The sequence below is a fragment of the Carassius carassius genome, chromosome 10, assembly GCF_963082965.1.
Source record: "Carassius carassius chromosome 10, fCarCar2.1, whole genome shotgun sequence".
Classification (NCBI taxonomy): Eukaryota; Metazoa; Chordata; class Actinopteri; order Cypriniformes; family Cyprinidae; genus Carassius; species Carassius carassius.
The window spans coordinates 2,496,296-2,516,567 of NC_081764.1; the positions used below are offsets into that span (position 1 = coordinate 2,496,296).

The 20,272-nt window shown below is 34.8% G+C and overlaps 1 protein-coding gene across 4 annotated transcripts; it reads right to left on the reverse strand.

Annotated features, from left to right (window-relative positions):
* Positions 1-1,216: 1,216 nt before the first annotated feature.
* Positions 1,217-16,656, reverse strand: LOC132151516 (myosin-binding protein H-like). 4 transcript variants are annotated; one of them, XR_009436417.1, is made up of 13 exons: positions 16,272-16,656; positions 14,217-14,276; positions 13,967-14,101; positions 12,795-12,962; positions 10,384-10,472; positions 9,445-9,640; positions 9,220-9,359; positions 8,625-8,784; positions 7,380-7,516; positions 4,756-4,942; positions 3,903-3,957; positions 2,540-2,569; positions 1,217-1,511 (listed from the first exon to the last, which is right to left on the reverse strand). XR_009436417.1 is itself a non-coding variant. In XM_059559669.1 (12 exons), exons 1-11 carry the CDS (start codon positions 16,516-16,518, stop codon positions 3,926-3,928), a joined length of 1,551 nt encoding a protein of 516 aa, XP_059415652.1. In that variant the 5' UTR covers positions 16,519-16,656; the 3' UTR covers positions 1,217-1,511; positions 3,903-3,925. The 4 variants fall into 4 exon arrangements, 1 of the variants encoding a protein (XP_059415652.1); XR_009436418.1 differs by having other exon boundaries at positions 2,540-2,580; XR_009436419.1 differs by lacking the exon at positions 14,217-14,276 and having other exon boundaries at positions 16,272-16,655.
* Positions 16,657-20,272: the final 3,616 nt, after the last annotated feature.

A 20,272-nucleotide genomic window follows, 5' to 3' on the forward strand; every position in this document is an offset into this window, starting at 1 on the left:
CAGTAATTCTATTTTCACTAGTTGCAAGGACAATTTCAGATATCAACTGCCTTTGTTGATATCAATAATTACTTTGTTACTAGTAAAAATGTGAATGCTTGATATCAACAATCTAGTTGTTACTAGTTGAAATGTTAATTCTTGATATCAGTAAATGTGTTTCAACATGTTACAATTGTTATTTTTGATATCTGAACATTAATTTCTGATATCAATATAATTTCTGATATCTAAAATGGCTTTCTTACTAGTAACAATCACATTCATGATATCAGAAATGAACATTGTCACTTGTGACAATTAAATTGTTGATATCAAGAATCAAATTGTTGATATCAAGAATAAACGTCTGTACTAGTAACCATGTGATTACTGACATCAAAAATAAACGTCTGTACTAGTAAGAATTGTATTTCTGATATGTGAAATCGGAATTTAAACTAGTAAGAAAGCAATTCTTGATATCAACAATTAAATTTGAATGGAAGCCTATGGTGACATTTAACTAGTGAAAATACAATTCCTGATATAAAGAATTAACATTGTTACTAGTGGAAATTGAATTGTTGATATCAAAAATAGCAATTGTTACTAGTAGAAATCTAATTGTTGATATCAAGAAATTAACATTTTAACTAGTGAAAATTGAATTGTTGATATCAAGAATACATATCCTGCGAATGAATAAAAGTTAATTTGGCTTGCCTATTGGCATTCCCAGGTGAAAAATAATTGATATCAAGAATTAACATTGTTACTAGTTGAAATATAATTCAAGAATTAACATTGTTACAAGTGGAAATGTAATTGTTGATATCAAAAATTCTAATTGTTACTAGTAGAAATCCGATTCCTGATATCAAGAATGAACATTTTAAAATGTAATTGTTGATATCAAGAATACATATCCTGCGAATGAATGAAAGTTAATTCGGCTTGCCATAGTGCGTGTGTGTGTGTGTGTGTGTGTGTGTGTGTGTGTCCTTTAGTAATCCGTCTGCTCTCAGTCAAGTTTCCACTGGTTGTGACGGTGTCTGTACAAAGTCTGCGTCATAGTAAGAAATAATTTCCATACTAATGAACATCATCCTATTCAGTCTTCCAAGGCTCCACTGCAGATAGTGTTCAGGGTCACTCGTTCTGTTAAATCATGAACCTTCCTAAAAATGTTACATTCGGTGCACAGACATTATGATAAATGACAAAAGACATCATGTGGATGAAAGGCTACTGTTTAATTGAATTAAAACAAACACTCCTGTTGGTCCGGATGGGACTTGATCCTAGTTACATCACTGGACGAGTATGTGAGGCGATACACAAACAAGAATCAATACATGCAGGCAACTGCTGATTTAAATGTCCATATAATAAATATATGTGCTTTTTCATAATTCTGGGGCCAAGCATTAAATTATGAAAAAGGAAGAAAAAGTCTATTTTAATAGATATTTTTTATTTCATATGTACATGATTTTTTTTTTCTCATCAGCAAAAGACGTCTTCCAGTCCTACAAAAGTGAAAGAAAGAATCAAATTAGTAATAACAAAATTGCATACGACATATCAGTTGAACTGCATATTAATGCACTACAGTAAGTTGCTTTGAATCTAGGATATCAATGTTAACTAAAACTTAACTTAAACAAAAAAAGTCTTATTTTAGCTAGTTGCCGAGCACATTAGCACTTTTAAGTCTCTTGGGTATATTTGTAGCAATAACCCAAAAAAACAACAACTGTATTTTAAAGATCATGTTCCAAGAAGATATTTTGTAAATCTCCTACTGTAGATATATCAAAACCTAATTTTTGATAAGTACTATGCATAAGAACTTGATTTGGACAACTTTACAGAAGATTTTCTCAATATTTTGATTTTTTTGCACCCTCAGATTCTAGATTTTCAAATAGTTGTATCTCGGCTAAATATTGTCTGATCCTAATAAACTGTACATCAATGGAAAGCTTATATATATATATTCATCTTTTCGAAAAATTCACACTTAAGACAAAGGTTTTGTGTTCCAGGGACACATTTAAAGTTGAATAACTAAAATACTTACAAAAAAAAAAAATATTTGGAAATTTTATTTGTTTAAAGTTTATAAATAATTAAGGCATTTAAAACAATTCTAAAAATAAAAATATTTGAAACTAAAGTGAAACAAAACAAATAAAATAAAATTAAACATTAAAAACAACAATAGTAAATAAATGATACTAAAATAACACTGCTTTAAACTTTTATTGAATTATATTCCTTTGCAGAGTATGTGTTTATTTGTCTTATTATTAATAATAAAATAAAAAAAATAAAATAAAAATATGTAAAAATAAAAAGACACCAGTGTCCCACAGATGTGAAAAAAAAAAACAATTAGATTAAACTATTCTCCCACCAACAAACAGTATATCAACTCGCTGCATTAATATATGATTAAAATGATATATTGTTGCAGCATATACTTTATAAAAACATTGAAAGTGGCTTAATAGAACTGATGTTAGGGCTGGAACATTCTGGAATGAGTTCTCACCTTTTGAGAGGGATCCCAATTTTTCTATTCCTTATTTGGGACTAGAGCACATGCAAAGAGGAAGAACAAGGAACAGATGTCAGTCGGCCTGAAATAGTTCTAACATTCCAATCAACATAAACTCTGTTTTTGCTGGGTGTTTTCTGTGGTGAGATTTAGCAGTATGTTTAAGGACTTATCAGGGTCTAATGGTAGCAGTCAGGTGATGGTACATGTATAGAATCATAATGAGTTTTATTTATGGGGATTTGCCACTCGGACACTTTCAGCAGCCTCAATCTCCAAGTTTAGAGTCCCCCTTGTAAGGTCAGGCACGGGGGGGAAGACACATGTCTACTCAAGACCCAAATAGATGGACAACCAAATCTCTTTTTTGCAATCCAAAGCTGCTTCTTCAAAGCAAAAAATCTAAACTGTTCTTTTTTGGTACATTATTGGTGACAATAAAGACAATATAGAGTTGAAAGTAAACATGCCCAGAGATGTAAAAAGTGCAGAGAAAATATACTCAAGTTAAAGTGTTATGTTAACTAGTTAATTAATTACATTTCATTATATTTGCCATATCAACAACATAGTCTATATTTATGTAAAATAAGAATAGAAAAAAAATAAAAACAACATACAATGAAATGTCTTACATCTTTGCAAAACCAACTACCAGTAAATTAAATCTTTCATTTTAATATTTAAGAAAAATTGTAAGGGAACTGTTAAATATTTGCTAATGCCAAAAACAAACTTCAGCAAAAAAACAACAACAAAAAAACAAAAAAAAAACACATTATATACAGAATAAGGTCTTAGCTGTATAGGCTTAAATGAAATTAGGAGTAAAATATATAACTTTTTTCTTTGGAAATGCATAAGAGTTCAGAAGTCTCACCACGTTTGTATTTATTTAAAATACAGTATTATTATAATTTAAAATAACTTTTTTTCTATGTGAATATATTATAAACTGTAATTTATTGTTCAATTTTAAGCATCATTCCTCCAGTCTTCAGTGTCACATGATCCTTCAGAAATCATTCTAATATGATGATTTGCGGCTTAAGAAACATTTCTGATTATTATTAATGTTGAAACAGTAATACTGCTTCAAATTTTTGTGTAAACTGTGATGCATTTTATTTCAGGATCCTTAGATGAATAGAAAATTTAAAAGAGTAGAACTTTTTTGAAATAGAATTCTATGTCTGTACTGTCACTTTTGATCAATTTACTACATCCTTACTAAGTGAAAGTATTATGTTCTTTTATAAAATACTTTCTGACCACAAACTTTTGAACAGTAGTGTAATTCTTAAGTACAGCACTGAAGTCAAATTACTCTGAGGTACATCTAAAAATAGAGACTGACCTGTATGGATGTGGGTGTTGAACTTATTTCTTATCTGCATCAGCAATCACAGGCTCTGTCGGGAACCAAAGCAAGAACGCAGTTCAGTCCACTGGCTTTTAAAAACATTATGTGAGGGATAAATGTCTGTAGAAGTATCACCCAAACAAACACGCATGTTGAACGTCCAGCAACATTTGAGTTTTATCTCAGACGTGTGTGAACTCTGTTTTGTCTGACATGTTCATTTATCAATGCTAAATATAAACTCCATGTGTCTGAAATCCATTTGTTTTTATCATCACAGTGTAGCATCATTCCATGAATCCACAATTCAGTTTTCTCTCTAACACACAGAACTTCTTTCTAGCACCAGCAAAATGTTCTTGATTTCATTCATAAATGCATCTGTCAAACGTCTGCATGACGTTAAAACAATCTAAATGTGGCCTTGACTAAATCTATACTTACAAAGGGCAGATTTTAAATGTACAATCCCTGATTTTTGCTCATGACCCAGTACATATGCAATATTTAAATTCTTTAATTCATCTCTGCTAATGGATCATAATTCATTTCAGTCTTTTTAGACCAATGAAATGCCCCAAATCTTCTAGCCATTCATAATTACTTCTAGAAAATGATTTCACAGCCAGTGCACTCTTAAAGAATAAATCAAACCCATGAAATATCATTTAGATTAAGCATTTAGTGTCTATAAAAAAATTTTCATGACTTTTCTGGGCTTTGAAATTAGTCCACTATAGTTGAACAAGACTATGACACATAACTAATCATGACTGCAATTTCTTCTTTGCATGTTCAAAAAGAGCAAAAGCCTAAAACACACTTAAGTTCTACAATAATCACTTACGTTTAACCTCTAGTTTGCAGGTCACCAAGGCTTCTCCGTGCTCGTTCTTGGCTCTGCAGGTGTAGACGCCACCGTCAAAGTTGCCGGGCTTGCGGATCTCTAGGGAGCAGATGCCCTGGTTGTTGATTTGCCTGAACTTGGGGTCGTCACCGATAATCATCTGATTCTTCATCCACTCAACCTTGGGCTGCAATGAAGCCAGAAAACACAATAAAAATATCACATCTGCAGTCAATAACTGGTGACGAAGTAACTGCAAAGAGCCATTTCACAAAAATAAACTTTTATCCACATCGGCAAATGGAACACTTAAAAATAAAGGTTATTTTATGCCATTTATGCTTCGTTGACGAACCTTAAACATCCATACATTCATTTTACAAAAGGTTCTTTATAGTGGAAACAGGTTCTTTTGATTACTAGAATATATAATAAAAAAACTTTAGTTTGAAGAACTGTTCCCTGAAAGGTTCTTTAGAGAACCAAAAATAGTGGTTTTATGGCATTGCTTTAGAGAGAGAGAGAGAAAAAAAAACCTTTTGGAACATTTTGTTTTGGTGGCTTTATGTGCAAAATATTTCATGTATGTGATATCTGATAATAAAAACTAGGCATCCCAGATAAATGTTCCATTTAGCTATAAGATAAACATCAATATAACATGCATTATGTCACATTTCCTTATAAACCCACTAAAGCCATTTTGACTTGCATTTGATGCTTGGTGAACGTTCACTAGCTCACACTTTCCACCGTCAAGTTATCGTTCCCCTCTAGAAGCTGCACTATCTCTGGTGGCATGTTAGTGGTGAATACCCACTCTCTTGATGGATTAAGTGATGATTATAGGACAGACTTCATTACAAAATACCATTTTTACAATAATTTAACACATTAATGAATTGCAATAAGCTGGGCTGCTCATAATTATTAATGGATACAGCAGACAGAGGTCATTTATACCTGGCAGGATTCCAGTGATCTGATCCAAAATCGACCGCACTGAAAAGCTTCAGCTGCCATTTTGGGACAAGATCTCTCAAATAACATTGCTACATTGCATTTATAGCGTAGACAATAATTGATTTGTCAGGGACAACGCAGCCTAACCCCAGCCTAATCTTTCAATCAACCAATCAACCTTTCAACAAAACAAATGCATTAAACTTTACCAGTTGCATGTATCTTAAAAAATAACCATCTAATTGTAAAAATGTATACAATACAAAATGAGACTTCTGCAGCATGTTAAACATGCATTAAAGATCAATTCATTTAGATCAAATGGACCCACTTTATATTAAGTGGCCTTAACTACTATGTACTTACATTTTAATTAATAATTTAGTACAATGTACTTATTGTGTACATACATGTTTTTACATTGTACTTATATTTAAAAAAAAACTACATGTAATTACATCTATATTTAATTTCTGTAATTACATTTATAATTACACTGTTGACCCATACTTTACACCTTAACCCACCCTTAAACTTACCCATACCTCCAACCCTCTCCCTAACCTTACCCCTATCCCACCTCAATAAAAAAAAAATATATATATATGTGAAATGACATTCAGCCAAGTATGGTGACCCATACTCAGAATTTGTGCTCTGCATTTAACCCATCCGAAGTGCACACACACAGAGCAGTGAACACACACACACACACACTGTGAGCACACACCCAGAGCAGTGGGCAGCCATTTATGCTGCGGCGCCCGGGGAGCAGTTGGGGGTTCAATGCCTTGCTCAAGGGCACCTAAGTCGTGGTATTGAAGGTGGAGAGAGAACTGTACATGCATTCCCCCCACCCACAATTCCTGCCGGCCCGGGACTCGAACTCACAACCTTTCGATTGGGAGTCCGACTCTCTAACCATTAGGCCACGACTTCCCATGACTTCCCCTCAATAGCAGCAAAAGTGTTTTACAATACAATATGAACACAATAAGTACATTGTACTTATTTTTTTATGTAAGTACATAGTAGTTAAGGCCACCTAATATAAAGTGGGACCGATCAAATAAAATAACCATTAGCCTTCCACTTTAATCACTTATTTCAGCGTCTACCCAGCGAACAAAAATACATCCTAAGAGCGTTTTGCTAACGTTCACATTAAGATATGAAAACATTATTTCCAAATGTTCAAAATATCCTGTTTTTTTATGTTTTTTTTTTCTTTTTTATGAATGTTATTGACAACATCAAGGGAATATTTTATTTTATAATTTTGCAAATATTATAGTAGGGCTGCCCCGTAATAGTTGACTAAACTCGACCTCAAATATGGCTTATCATACTGTATGACTGCGTCATTTTGGTCATACTATAAGAGTAAGAGATAAGAGTAATACATCTTTCAAATCTGTAAAGCCTCTACGTTTATGTGTGTGGACTGACTATAACAACAAAACATTGCTTGAAATGTTAAACAAACATCTGACTAGAATATTCCATAATGATGTTTATGTGCTAACATTTTGAGAATGTTATCAAAGACTAGATACTTCTGAATGAACGTTCTATTAACATTACTGGACAAATTTTTGTTTAGAACTTTGAGAATCTGCAGAACACGGGTCCTGTGTATGGGTGCATGACAAACCATGTACCTTAGGGAATCCCCTAACGGAGCAAAGCAGCTTGGCATTATAGCCAATAGTAGTGGAGCGGTCTGCCAGGGGGGTGGTAAATTTGGGTGGCTGGCTGAAGTCGTGTTCCTTGTACTCTGGAGGCTTGTAGTCAATACCTAAAAACACATCATGAAGATCAGTGAAGTAAGAATAAGAAGAATAACCATTGGATGACTGTAAGACTCTCTCAGTAGGCAAATGCATTCCTGCAGCTCAAACAGCAGAGCACGACACCAACAATGCGTAACTGTTTGTAAACTGAATGCAAGTCACATGGGAAAAAAGCATTCGCCAAATACATACTCCTTGCCAGTTTGAACATTAAAGTGATTTTAACACATTTGAGCTGTGTCTCAGACAATGCACAAGCCATGAATTGAGTTTCTTTTCATTTCGTCTTTATGAATTGAGTTTCTTTCCATTTCGTCTTGTGATTGAATGGACAAATACATGCAAAAGTATGTCAAAATACCAGTCTTGGCAAGTATCCTTAAAACAGTCAGTTATGTGTGTCTTAAGTGAACTTTGAGTTGAGAAAGAAATCGGATGTGTATCAATATATCAGATGCATGAATTGTGTTTAAATTGACCGTCCCCGTCTGCGGCGATAGCCTTGTGGGAAATGTGCCAACATATACGTAGTGCTGTTCCGCCTCGTGCATCCTGAGTTTGTGGATATTTTCCCTCTCTCCCTCCCACTTTGCTTCCTGTCATTACACTGTGCCATCTAAATAAAGGCAAAGATGTGAGACTAAATTTACCAGCTGCTGTCACTGGCCTTCTTGTTAATACAAAAAATAAATAAATAAAAATATCAAAAGAAAACCACTTACTGCTCGTAACTGAATAACTTAGCTTTAACAATGATTAATCTATATTTAATTCATACAGTGAAGAATATGCAATGTTATTTTACATTTGATTATTATTCAGTTTCTTTACTTGAACATCAACAATTCTAAAAACCTAAAGCATCTTTAATTTGTATCTTTGTTCTATTTATTTATTTGTAGCTAGTTGCTTTTGTGGTGATATTAAAATTAAAAATCGAGAACTGTAAAACTGGTAGCTAAAATGTTGGCGTCATATAAGCTTATTTATTAGAATACAAAAACAATGATAACAAAAATGATAATAAAAATTTGAACCACTGGTCCAACTGTGCCAGTAGAAAAAATCCTTAGTGTTAAGCCCATATATACACATGCAGAAAAGCCGGTTTACCTGTCTTCTGGATGGTGGCTGATGTCTTTGTAACGGTGGCGTCTTTACTGATTCCACACTTGTTCTCAGTGAAGACCCTGAAGATGTAGGTGTTACCCATGATCAGGTCTGAAACAGTGGCATTCATTCTGTGATAATGCTCCAGTACTGTGAACCAGTCCTGTGGAGAGACAGCAGTACAGCTCAGTAAACATAATTAATTAGATAATTTGGTTGACTAGTGCCGCTGAAAGGAACAGCACGAATAAACATTGTTTTACAAACATGCCTCCCCTTCGTCATCCATTGACACAATAAACACATAGTTGTCTAGGTCAAAAAATGGAATGAGAGAGAATGAAACTAAGAATGGCCAGTTATAATTGTTTCTGCATGTTGAGCTTGGATAGTAAAAATTATTTTAACACCAAAAAATATATCATGGCATTTACAGGCACTTTCGAGTATACCAAGAATACCACATCCAAACAAACATGGCACTGACATGGTAAATGTGTCAAAAAAAAATGCTATGAAAATAGTACCATGTTCGAAAAATCACAGTGATCCCATGGAATTTTTTTGTAAATGTCATAATTTTTGAAAGAGCTTCTACCCCTGTTTTTTTGTCAGCCTTCTGGACGGTGTATCCAGTGATTGTTGTGTTTCCATTATCCTTGGGTTCGGTCCATTCCAGAGCAACATTGAAACCCCAGGTGTCCACGATCTTGACGCTGGCTGGAGGTCCAGGCAACTCTGGTGATCAGGTCAACAAGACAATTGTTAAAAAACAAAAAATAAACAATATAAACCAGGTTCCACGATGTGTACGAACACTTACCAACAATCTGCAGAGTCAACTGGGCTTTGTCCTCAAAGCTGTCGACTTTCACACACATCTCATACACGCCGGAGTCGGCTCTCTCGGCAGCACGGATGAAGAAGATGCTGTCCTTGTCGGTGTTGCGGATGTTAACCTTTTTAGTATCCACAGGCTGGCCATCCTTTGTCCATGACACAATAGGTTGTGGTTTGCCCTGCAGTTAAGAAAATAAGATAGATAAAGCTGCAAGTTAATTTACAAAATCAACCAGATTCATTGAAAACACTTAGAATTGACTGATTAGTCTTCTTCTTCTTGCAATTAACTTCTTTCCTTGTGAAAAAGAAGTGTGATTAATTGTTTACAATGTGCACTTACAGTGTACTTAAAATATATTTTTAAATCGTAATTTACTTAAAATTACTTGCAGATTATTTAATATTAATTAAATAAAAGTCGACTTAATTATTCTTTAAGAGAAAACACTTTCCTGACTTTTTCTTAACACATTTAAGCCCATCTTTAAAATGTAAACTTTGTAATAACGCCAAATTAAAAGTTTTAACTTTAAAACATTGTTTTCAAATCTTTTCTCATGCACTTTTAATTAAACGTTAAGTGTCCAAGAACATTACATTCAATTCACATTTAAGTGCATTCTTTTAAACCATATTATTTCCGTAATACGTACTAGTTTCTAAATATACATTGATATCCAGTGCAGCTTCCTGTTTTAGTAGGAAAATATTGGAACAGCACTCTTCTTGAATAAAAGTAGCATGTTAGTGTTACTGTATTATTCCAAATGTGAGTATTTTTATTCTGAATTTAGACCAAAAACACTTTTGTCAAAAACAATGTAGCCATTTTTTCCCTGTTCTATGAATAAGCAAGCAGGAGTTTATCTGCCTTTAAAAAAGTTTGGCTATAATCATGCATTGTCAAGAGATCACATACACTGAAGGGAATAACAAGGTTGATCTTCTCTCCAACATTTTTCACATAGCGCTGCCTCAGGAAACGTGGCAGACGGATTTTGGGGCGATCTTTAGAGAGAAAAAAATGGTACATGATATGATTACATTGTACAGTATGTTTTTAAACAGTGTGATCAGGGTTATGTTTTCACTGAGATGTCAGTCATCATTGAGAGAAATCCTAGTTTTAAGAGAAAGTTTGACGATATTCAAATATGTTCTAAGAATGTTTAAGTCAAGTTTTATAAACATTATTTCTGAATATTCAAAACGTCTGGTTTTAGTTTTAAATGTTTTAAAAACATTTGAGAATGTTACTCTGTTATCTGAACATTCCGAAACAAGTAGCAGCATTTAAAACATCTTAAAACGAACTAAAATGATTCAGAAATAAACGTTCCATGAAAGATGTATTCAATAAATAAAGGTTTTGCAATAACGTTTTGGGAACATTATTCAAAACAGGATAACATTGAACAAATGTTACTGGAAGAATTTATTTATATTATATATTATTATATTATATATTAAATACATGCAGAATTTCATCCTGAGCTGCAGGTAGCCTGTTTCATCTTATGTTGGTTAACAGTCTACAGCAAAAAAAAAAAAAAAAAACCTACCAAAAATATTTGCAAACCCATATGCAGAGGCACAGAAGTTGAAAATAAAAGGAAATCGAAGGCTAAAAACCATATGAGAAGTTATTTACGCTAATACAACTTGAGCTAGCCAACATGCTAACAGTGGCTCTGTTGAACTTGGACTCATCACAGCTTTAAATAGATCAGTCCTCTTACACCCCTGCCACTTATAACTTATGATGGAAGGCTTTAGTTACATGAAAACTGCTGAGTCACAAATAATTCCAAAGGCTGCATTTTTGAATCACAGTTTAACATTCATTTATAATGGATGCTAGTTTTTTAGTACGTCAATGGAATTAAAAAATGTGCATTTCATTCTGAATTTTAATTAGCAATGCAATGCATATAAAAAGATGAATTGGTCTCTGGAAAACTCTTTGAAGCATTAGCTGGATGCTAACTCCTACTACTGTAGCTACAGCATGCCTCTAAATAAACATAGTGAGCTAAAAAGTCTCCCTGGGTAACCTTAGATGCTACTTGACTCCTTATGCAGTGCGAGAACATTTGTGAAATGTATCCCACCCTCTGACTCGACCCATTCACACTTGTGGCCATTGCTCTTAAAGGAAGTAGCTTGACACTGGTCCAGGCGGCTGGCTGTCAATGGCTTTGAAGCCATGTAAAACCTTGCTAATGCACAGTACTTACCAACAATTTTCCAAGGATATACAACATAGATTTTTCTTATTGGAAAAGTCAATTCATGACGTGCCTCGGTGCATTGGGGGGAAAGTAGAAAGAAGAACTTTAATTGGAGATCTGCCAACCCCCCACCCCCGCCCCCCCCACACAACCTTTTTGCGTAGACTGGATTCAAGTTACATTCCAATCCCGCTTGACTCTCCATTCTACATTTATGATTTCTTTCTTTAGACTCAGGGAGTATGTAAAGTGACTGCAAGCAATCGAGCACAGAAACTAGTTTAAATAATAACTGTGATGATGCGATAAAGTTGTTTTTATTATTATTATTATTATTTATTTTTCATGTATTTTTATTTTAATAATTTCCTTTTTTTTTTAATTTGTGTGTGTGTGTAAGTACATAGGTGGGTGTTTAAATGTTTATACAACTTTTTAATTATCTTTTAAAAATTGTAGTCAACAATCCGTAAATTAAATTGAAAACAATATAAAAACTTTGAAAACATCTAAAGCCATGCAACAACAGATTATTTATTTATTTTTTTTGTAGAAAAAGTTTATTTTTCCTGCTGTATTTAATGATGCTGTCTGATCTGCGCAGGTTTGTAAGGCCACACTGCTTCATGTTTAGATGTAGGTAGATGTATTTAGATTTAGCAACATCTCAGAACCAATTAGGGTGCCCTGTAACACAGCGTGTGGGGTTGACGTGGTACTAATTTCACCTCTCGAGATAGCTCTGAGGTCTTGGATACTTGAGATTCGAGAGGTGGCCCCCGAACTTTAGAGCAGCAATAGCTGGATAACTCTACGTTCCAACATTTACAGTAGTTATGTTGAAGGAAAACTGGCTTCGATGCAGGGGGAAAGAAGAATCTGAAAACTGATAAGTTATGCATTATGAAACTCTATAATAATAATTTAATGGCACCACAGCCATTTGGTGTCTACCTAGGCAATGCATAAAGCTTATGGTTTTTGCTCTGTCATTGTGTAATGTCCCCATGCACTTCTTTGCATTGTGATCAAGCAAGATGAAACAGGAAAGTTATGATTATTTTCCAAAAAAGGTAGAGAGTGTAAAATGTTGACTTACCCACAACCTCTCTGACCAGGACAGCGTCGGCCAGAGTAGCAGGAGCGCTTCGGCCGCCAGGGTTCACAGCCACCACCCTGATGTTCAGGCGGTCACCGGTGGTCTGGTTCTTAATGATGTAACGGCAGGACACAGTCAGCTCCTCGTTAGCCGCTTTCCAGTCGTTGGCTAGGATGGAACATTTTTAAATTAGACACAAGTACAACCAATGTGATTTGCATCCCAATAGCTATCGAAAAATTATCAACAAATTGTTGAAAGGCAATATTTAAATAATAAAACTTAATTATAGTAATTGTTATTAAATCTGCCGTGTGAACCTTAGATTTGCATAAAAATGTATTTTTGATTATGAACATTTTTTTATATTAGTATTATTTTAAAAGTAATAATGTATTTAAATAATACACAAAATATTAATATCTTTTAATAGTTTTATTGCATTCCATTAATAATCATACAAATTTATTTCTAAATTTCATAATAATCGTAAAGCTTTTGGAAAGGTAATATTTAAACCAAATTTGGTGTAAAAATATGATTAACGTATTATTATTATTTTTTTAATATCAGTTTATGTTTTCCAGAACAAACCGATATCTGAGTAAATCGTACTTTTTTTTCAGGACATTTTTGCACTTTCAACGGCTGTATCAGCAAGTTTGACTGTATTCACGTGTGCGACTGACATGAGCGCACCAGCCCTGTTTATCTGCCATCAGACGTCTAGAAATGCCTCACTCCATATAGGGACACAACTGAGGTGGGTGCACATGTTGCTGTTGACATACTGGGGACAGGTGCAACTGAGAGGTTTGACCAGCCAATAAAATTCTAAAGAACATTTCGCTGCGTTTAATTTAAGGTACGGTATTGTGAGGTGGCATTTCAAGATGCAAATGAATGCAAGTGCTCAGCGGGCCACCACAATTAAATGAAAAGGCTTTAGATTTTAGGCCTAATCCTTATTGAGGCCTTTATTATCCCAGTGTTTGAAACTGAAAGCAGCTGCCTTGCCATCCAGTCAGACGATGCATAAACAGGCAATGCTTTTGATCTAAAAATCTAGAACAAAAAGGCGCATTTATTGGCAACATGTTATGCACGATTGGATTTGGATGTTGGGATTTGGTGTTTTGATGTCTGAACTTTTAAATTCACATCAGACTCACTTCCTTCCTTGCAGATTTCCACAGTGTATCCATCCAGACCAGAGTTTCCAATGGTGGCTGGTGGTCTCCATGAGATAGTGACGGAAGTGTCATTGACATCCTCAACGCCAAGCTCGAGAGGCTCACTGGTGGGCTCTGGAGACAAAAACACACATTTAATATTTCAAACTAAAATCTGGCACTAATGTTTCAATTGGAAATGACACAATGTCGGTGATATGAAGCGGTTCTTGATTTCCCGTGGGTTTACCTGCAGGTGGAGGAGGTGTAGGTGCTTTGATTTCCTCAGCAGGTGGAGCTTCAGCATCAGCTGGTGTTAAATAAGCAGGGCACGTTAATAAAAGCAGCCTATAATAAAGCTCCAGGCATTTGTTTAATCAAAAATTATGGAATAATAGCTCAGGTCAGGTTTTGGCATAATCAAGATATGATCTCAGCAAACATAACTTCCAAATTCAGCTCTTTTAATATAAAATTGGTGCATTTCTTGCAAAGTTGTCTTTATTAAAAAAAAAACAGCATTGATTGGTTTAGAAAGTCAATATGAAATCAATACTGACACACTGAAATCAGGTATCAGGTTCCTACATAGTTTTTTCATTGAATATGCTTTTTTCATGCCACATTGTGGAAGTAAAATGGGTTCTTAACATTTTGTCTTTCATGTTGACTGACTTTTTCAATACTGTGCAAATACAGGGTGCCAAATTAATTCACATTAGCTGTTTACTATAGGCTTACCACTGCTATTACCATTAGCGGGGCCTCCAGCAGCGTTTGCAATGGCTTCTTATGAGATGTGGCCAGCAAATCATGTTTAAACGTTAGTACAATGTTAGAATGGACCAAATAATTGAGGCTTGACTTGCATGCACAGAATATATTTTTAAAAACAGAAATAAGTACAATATTTGGTTATTTGTATTTTATTTTATTTAACCTTGTATAAACAATAAGAAATGAAACAATTTTATGATAGCATATAAGCTGTACACAAAATAATGAATATATTTTATATTCATCCATTTTTGTACACATCTGATATTGCTCATGCTATCATTATTTTATTTAATAAAAAGAAAATTTCTAAAACCAACAAGCACTGAAGAATACCCCTTAATCATACACTTACCTTGTGACTGGACTCCCTCATGAAAACGTCACAGTTAAATATTTATTATTTTCTTCATGCATTGTGTTAAAGCTCTCTGTGGGGCTGTAAATAGAGTTGTCTGCGTTTGCCACAAGCTCAAAATACCTCTGGCTTATAAGGCCTCAGTGGATATAGCTGGTGTTAAAATAATAATTGCACAGGTGGTGAAAAGCATGCTTTGCTTTTGTTAAAGAGCAGAACAGATTATCATGTGAATGATCACACATTACAGTGAAAGATTAAGTAACTGGTCTTCCATAGAAGCTCATGTTAAAAATTGTGCTATGAAGGCACTAATTATTATTTATTATATAATGCATGTTATTCTGCAGTCTTTTGAGAAGCCAATAAATTGCCTATATACAACCTTTACAAAAAATCACCTTGTTAGCCAGTTTACAAGAAAAGACCACCAGTTATGGTTACCTCTGTAAATCATAAATATGTTAACAATTTCAAAATCTCTCTGCTATTTGTTATATTTTTGACACGTTGCCACAGTTTTATTTTACTATATCATTACTATATATCATGTTTTATTCATCATTTAATTACAAAAACTACAAAAACTTACCATGGTACTGCATCATGAATATGCTAATCTCCATTGTACCATAGAATTGCTACAGTTCTATACACTATACAGGTTAATTCAGTAGTAATATGGTATTTTAGAGGAAACTATGGCTACCGTGGTATTTTCTTTAAGTGTATTTTAATCTAAAAAGATAAAATGAATTAATTAATAAAAATAGTTAAATATTAGGCACTTTCTTGAAAATCGAACACACTTAAAGTAGAGCAAAAGCAGCAGAATAGGTGTCAAGTAGGTCAGGGTGAACAGCTGGTTTGATCAGTGGAGTGTGGAAGCAAGGAGAGGTTAACAGGTGTCAATGCTCACTGGTGTTTTTTTTAAACAATCAGCTGTGGTCAGACGTTTTCCAAGTAGCTACCAAGAGTTCTTGGCTCCAGTAACAATGTGCTCTGAGTTCTTGTGCATTAGGAGGTAATTATTAAATGACATAACATGCATGCATTAACTGTCTGTTTGTTTGCATCTATTATTGCAAATGATAGATTGGATCTTACAGGGTCATCATATTTCACCAAAAAAATCATTATAGGTTGGGGGTATCCGTACACACTCAGTACCTGCAGCTGGTTCGGCTGGTGGGGCTTCAGCAGGAGGTGCCTCCACCGGGGCTTCCTCAGCTGGGGCAGTCTCCACTGGAGCGGCTTCAGCGGGGGCTGGTTCAACGGGGGCAGGTTCAGCAGGGGCAGGCTCAGGTGCGGGTGCGGGCTCGGGCACTGGTTCGGGAGCGGCTGCCGGTGCCGGTGCGGGTTCCTCCTTCTTGGCGGCCTTAGCCGACTTCTTTATCGGGGCTGGTTTTGCCGGCATGCTTGTCCACTTCAGGGATCCCTCTGACCTAGTAAGTCCTTCGGCTCAGTCTGAAGGTTAGTCACCCCAGATTTATAGCCTAAGGCATGTGGCGTTGGTCAACTCCTCCCCTCCAGAGTTTCAAGTGACTAGTGAAGGAGCGAGCGGAGCTCTAAGCATCATGGTCACTTCAGCTGTATATATACACTCATATGAGTGTCACTGCTGATAAGAAGTGTGCGAGTACTGAGGGTCTGGGGGGTGGGGGGGTTAAGTACACACTAAACTGATTTCTCAGCAAGTCTGCAAGATGTCTGTTAAAGATCACTTCATCTGGAAAGCATACCCTTACGAAAAATAAGTTTATTCAAGTGTGCTATTAAATTAAATTAAATTAAAAAATTTAATTTATGCATTTAGCAAACGCTTTTATCCAAAGCGACTTACAGTGCATTCAGGCTGTCAGTTTTTACCTTTCATTTGTTCCCAGGGAATCAAACCCACAACCTTACGCTTGAAAAGGCAATGCTCTACCAATTGAGCTACAGTATATATATATTTTTTTATTACAAAAAGTCTAAATATATATTTCTATATATATATTTGAGCTATAATCCTAGAATCCGTGTTTTCATTATTATACGGTAGAGGGCACTAGTACACATCTAAAAAAAACACAAGTGAAGAAGAAAAAGAAACAACAGATACTACAACGTAATCAAACACGATCATCTGACATGAAACAGCATCAAAACGGTAACGTTATGGAAAAAATGTCGACCGATGAAGTTGGGGGTTGATCGACTCCATCTACGTTTTGATTATCATTCTGAATCCTATCCATAGTTTTCAAAGTTTCAGCTTTTTCTTCAAAATGTTATTTCTCTATTTTTTTTTATGAAACTCACCCAAATTAAAGTGTTTAAAAAAAAAAATGCATGAAGCTAGAACAAATTGTTTTTGTTTCCAAGCAGATACCCTGTTCTTTCTTTAGATGTTTTGTATGTTCAGATTCTCATATAACAAAATATATACAAATTCAAATCTAAATGGGGCAGAGTAGTATACTTAAATTAAAGTATGATGTAAAGTTCACTTAAAGAAAACTGGAGTATACTTGCAGTATAAAACTACTAAACTAGTAGTTTACTGAGACTTCATATACTTCAAAGTTTACAAAGTATTTAATTAGCAAACTGTCAGTATACCTATAAATTCACTTTTAGTATAATTGCAGTACAAACTACAAACATAGAGGTAAACTAGTTGTGTACTTAAAGTATACTTAAAAGTATATTTTTATATAGTAGAAAAAGTGGGCCAATTTAGTCCCAAGGAGTATTGAAACAGTACACTTACAAGTATACTACTAGAACACTGATATTTGTATACTTGCTACATAAAATATACTTAAAATATACTTGAACTTTAAGTATACTTCATAAAATAAACTGGAAGTATACTACTTTTTGGTAAGGGTATGCTGTGTACACACATCTGTTAGATGTATTTAAGGTGTCAGTTTTACATTCTAAATCATATTCTAAAAGCCATCTGCTAAACGTATGTTTGACATCTGACAGGAAAACTAACCAAACAATACAAAGCCAAAATAATATAAGACCAATTAATAACAAAAAAACGTTCCTAAAAAAGTATGTTTTAAGGGACGACTTAAAAAAAAAAAAGAGATTCTGCATTCCTATTCTCAGAGGGCAGGGAATTCCACAATTTAGGAGCCAAAGAAAAGCAAGCCCAATCGGCCATAGTTTTTAGCCGAGTTGTTTGGACAGTTAAACGACCAGCTTCAGAAGAGCATAGGACACGTGTAGGAGACTAGGGGGTTAAAAGCTTGCACAAATATTGAGGAGCCAAATTATTCAAGTCCTTATGAGTGAGCTTTAGAGTAGCTTTAGAAACTCTAGCCAGTAAAGCATTATAATAACCAATACAATGTGTCCCAATTTAACTCAATTAGATGCATGAAATATTTTTACTCTGTGTACTTTAACTCCAGCATGTGAAAACATAAGACACGACACAGAACACACTTAACGAATGTTGTGGTTTTATTTTGACAGATAGACAACGTCTTGGTATTCATATTACGAACATCCTAAGCACGGCAGATTTCTTGAACTGGGCCACTCAGCACAAGTCTTCCTTACAAACCACATTTCTCAATGACATTAGGTTTTTTCTTCTTATATGATTGTTGGTGTAAATGCAGGGCCACGCTATGTACAATATTTACATTTATAACGTTCTGTACAAAATGGAACTGGAGTCGTACAAACAATCGTTTGGGAGAACAAGAAAGTAATATCATTCTTTTATACAACCCCGAATTAGGTAGAACAGATAAGGTTACATGCGTTCACGACATTTATAAACCCATTGCACATTTTTACTTGCATCTTCTACCATCATGTTACCTTTTTTATGCAACAGCATTGGACTTTTGAATCAATATCAAGCATTGCATGTGCAAGTGAAGGGACTATTCAGCAACTTCTCACCACTTTGTATCTGTAATAGCTTTATATTTTTCATTGGTCCTCTTTGAAACACTTTACAATAAAACCTAACCACTTGATATTAAAAATCCAAAGGTTCATTCACGAGTTCCCCAAACTTGACCCTGACTTCAAGACAGCACAATCAAGGCATACAATCACCCAAAGTCTTTATCCCATGGAGTTCCTGACTCTGAATAACACACATGACAAATTATTGCAATCATAAAGTCTACATAAAAAGGTGCATTAAAGAGTGAAAACAGCAACAGAAGCAGACACAAACCAAAGCTTATGAGCGACACAAAGTGAAATCAGTGTAATAATCCAGTTTTACCAGTCACCATGCTGTCATTACAATTCCAGGGCAGACAGTAAAAAGTTGCTGAATTGTCGTGTTAAATGGGACTTTGCACAACACAGCACAGCTATTACACAGTTACAGGCACAATAACCAGAATCATGATGCAGACAGTGTACAGTGGCTTTTTAAAACAAGAATAGCCTACTGATGATGAAAACGCTGCGCAAATCTCTACCTGCTTGCGTAACAACAGAATGAGCTTTAGCCCCTCAATTATAAACTTTATTCGCTAATCCAGATTCAGTATCAGTGGTAAATCACCAACATGCTGTGGTTATGAAACAAAATATTTTGTTGCAGTAGCAAGAATGAAACTGCAAATGGGCCAACTATGATCTTTAGCAGAAAAACAACCAAAGCCACTGACACACTTTCTTATGTCTGGAATGTAGTCAAATATAAATGTCACCTATTAGACTTGAAGCAGCAGCAGCGATGCAACTGAAGGAAGCTAAAAAAAACCAAATCATTTTGCCATCTTGAACATTATGATTTGGCTAATAAACGCCACAATCCCTCATTTCTTGGAGCAGGAACTACGGAAATCATGTTTACACCATAGAGTAATGATAATGCAGTATAGATGAATAGAAGAGAATGGAATGATTTGAGTTCGATTGTAACTTCAGTAGCCCAGATCGTACCTTCATGCATGTTTGGATACTAGTTTCAGGTACAGAGATGGGAAATTACTGGTCCACCACTGCGTTCTGTGAGCATTGAGGATGTCTGGATGTAGTGTGATATTTGATATTACTCGTAAGCTTCAGAGAAATGTTGTATGGTTTGATATGTTTTTGGATTACCATTTAAAAAGGAGGCTGATTTACTTAAATATGATTAAACTATGTGTAAAGAAACGCAACGCTCTAAAACTACCACTATAATGATCGTA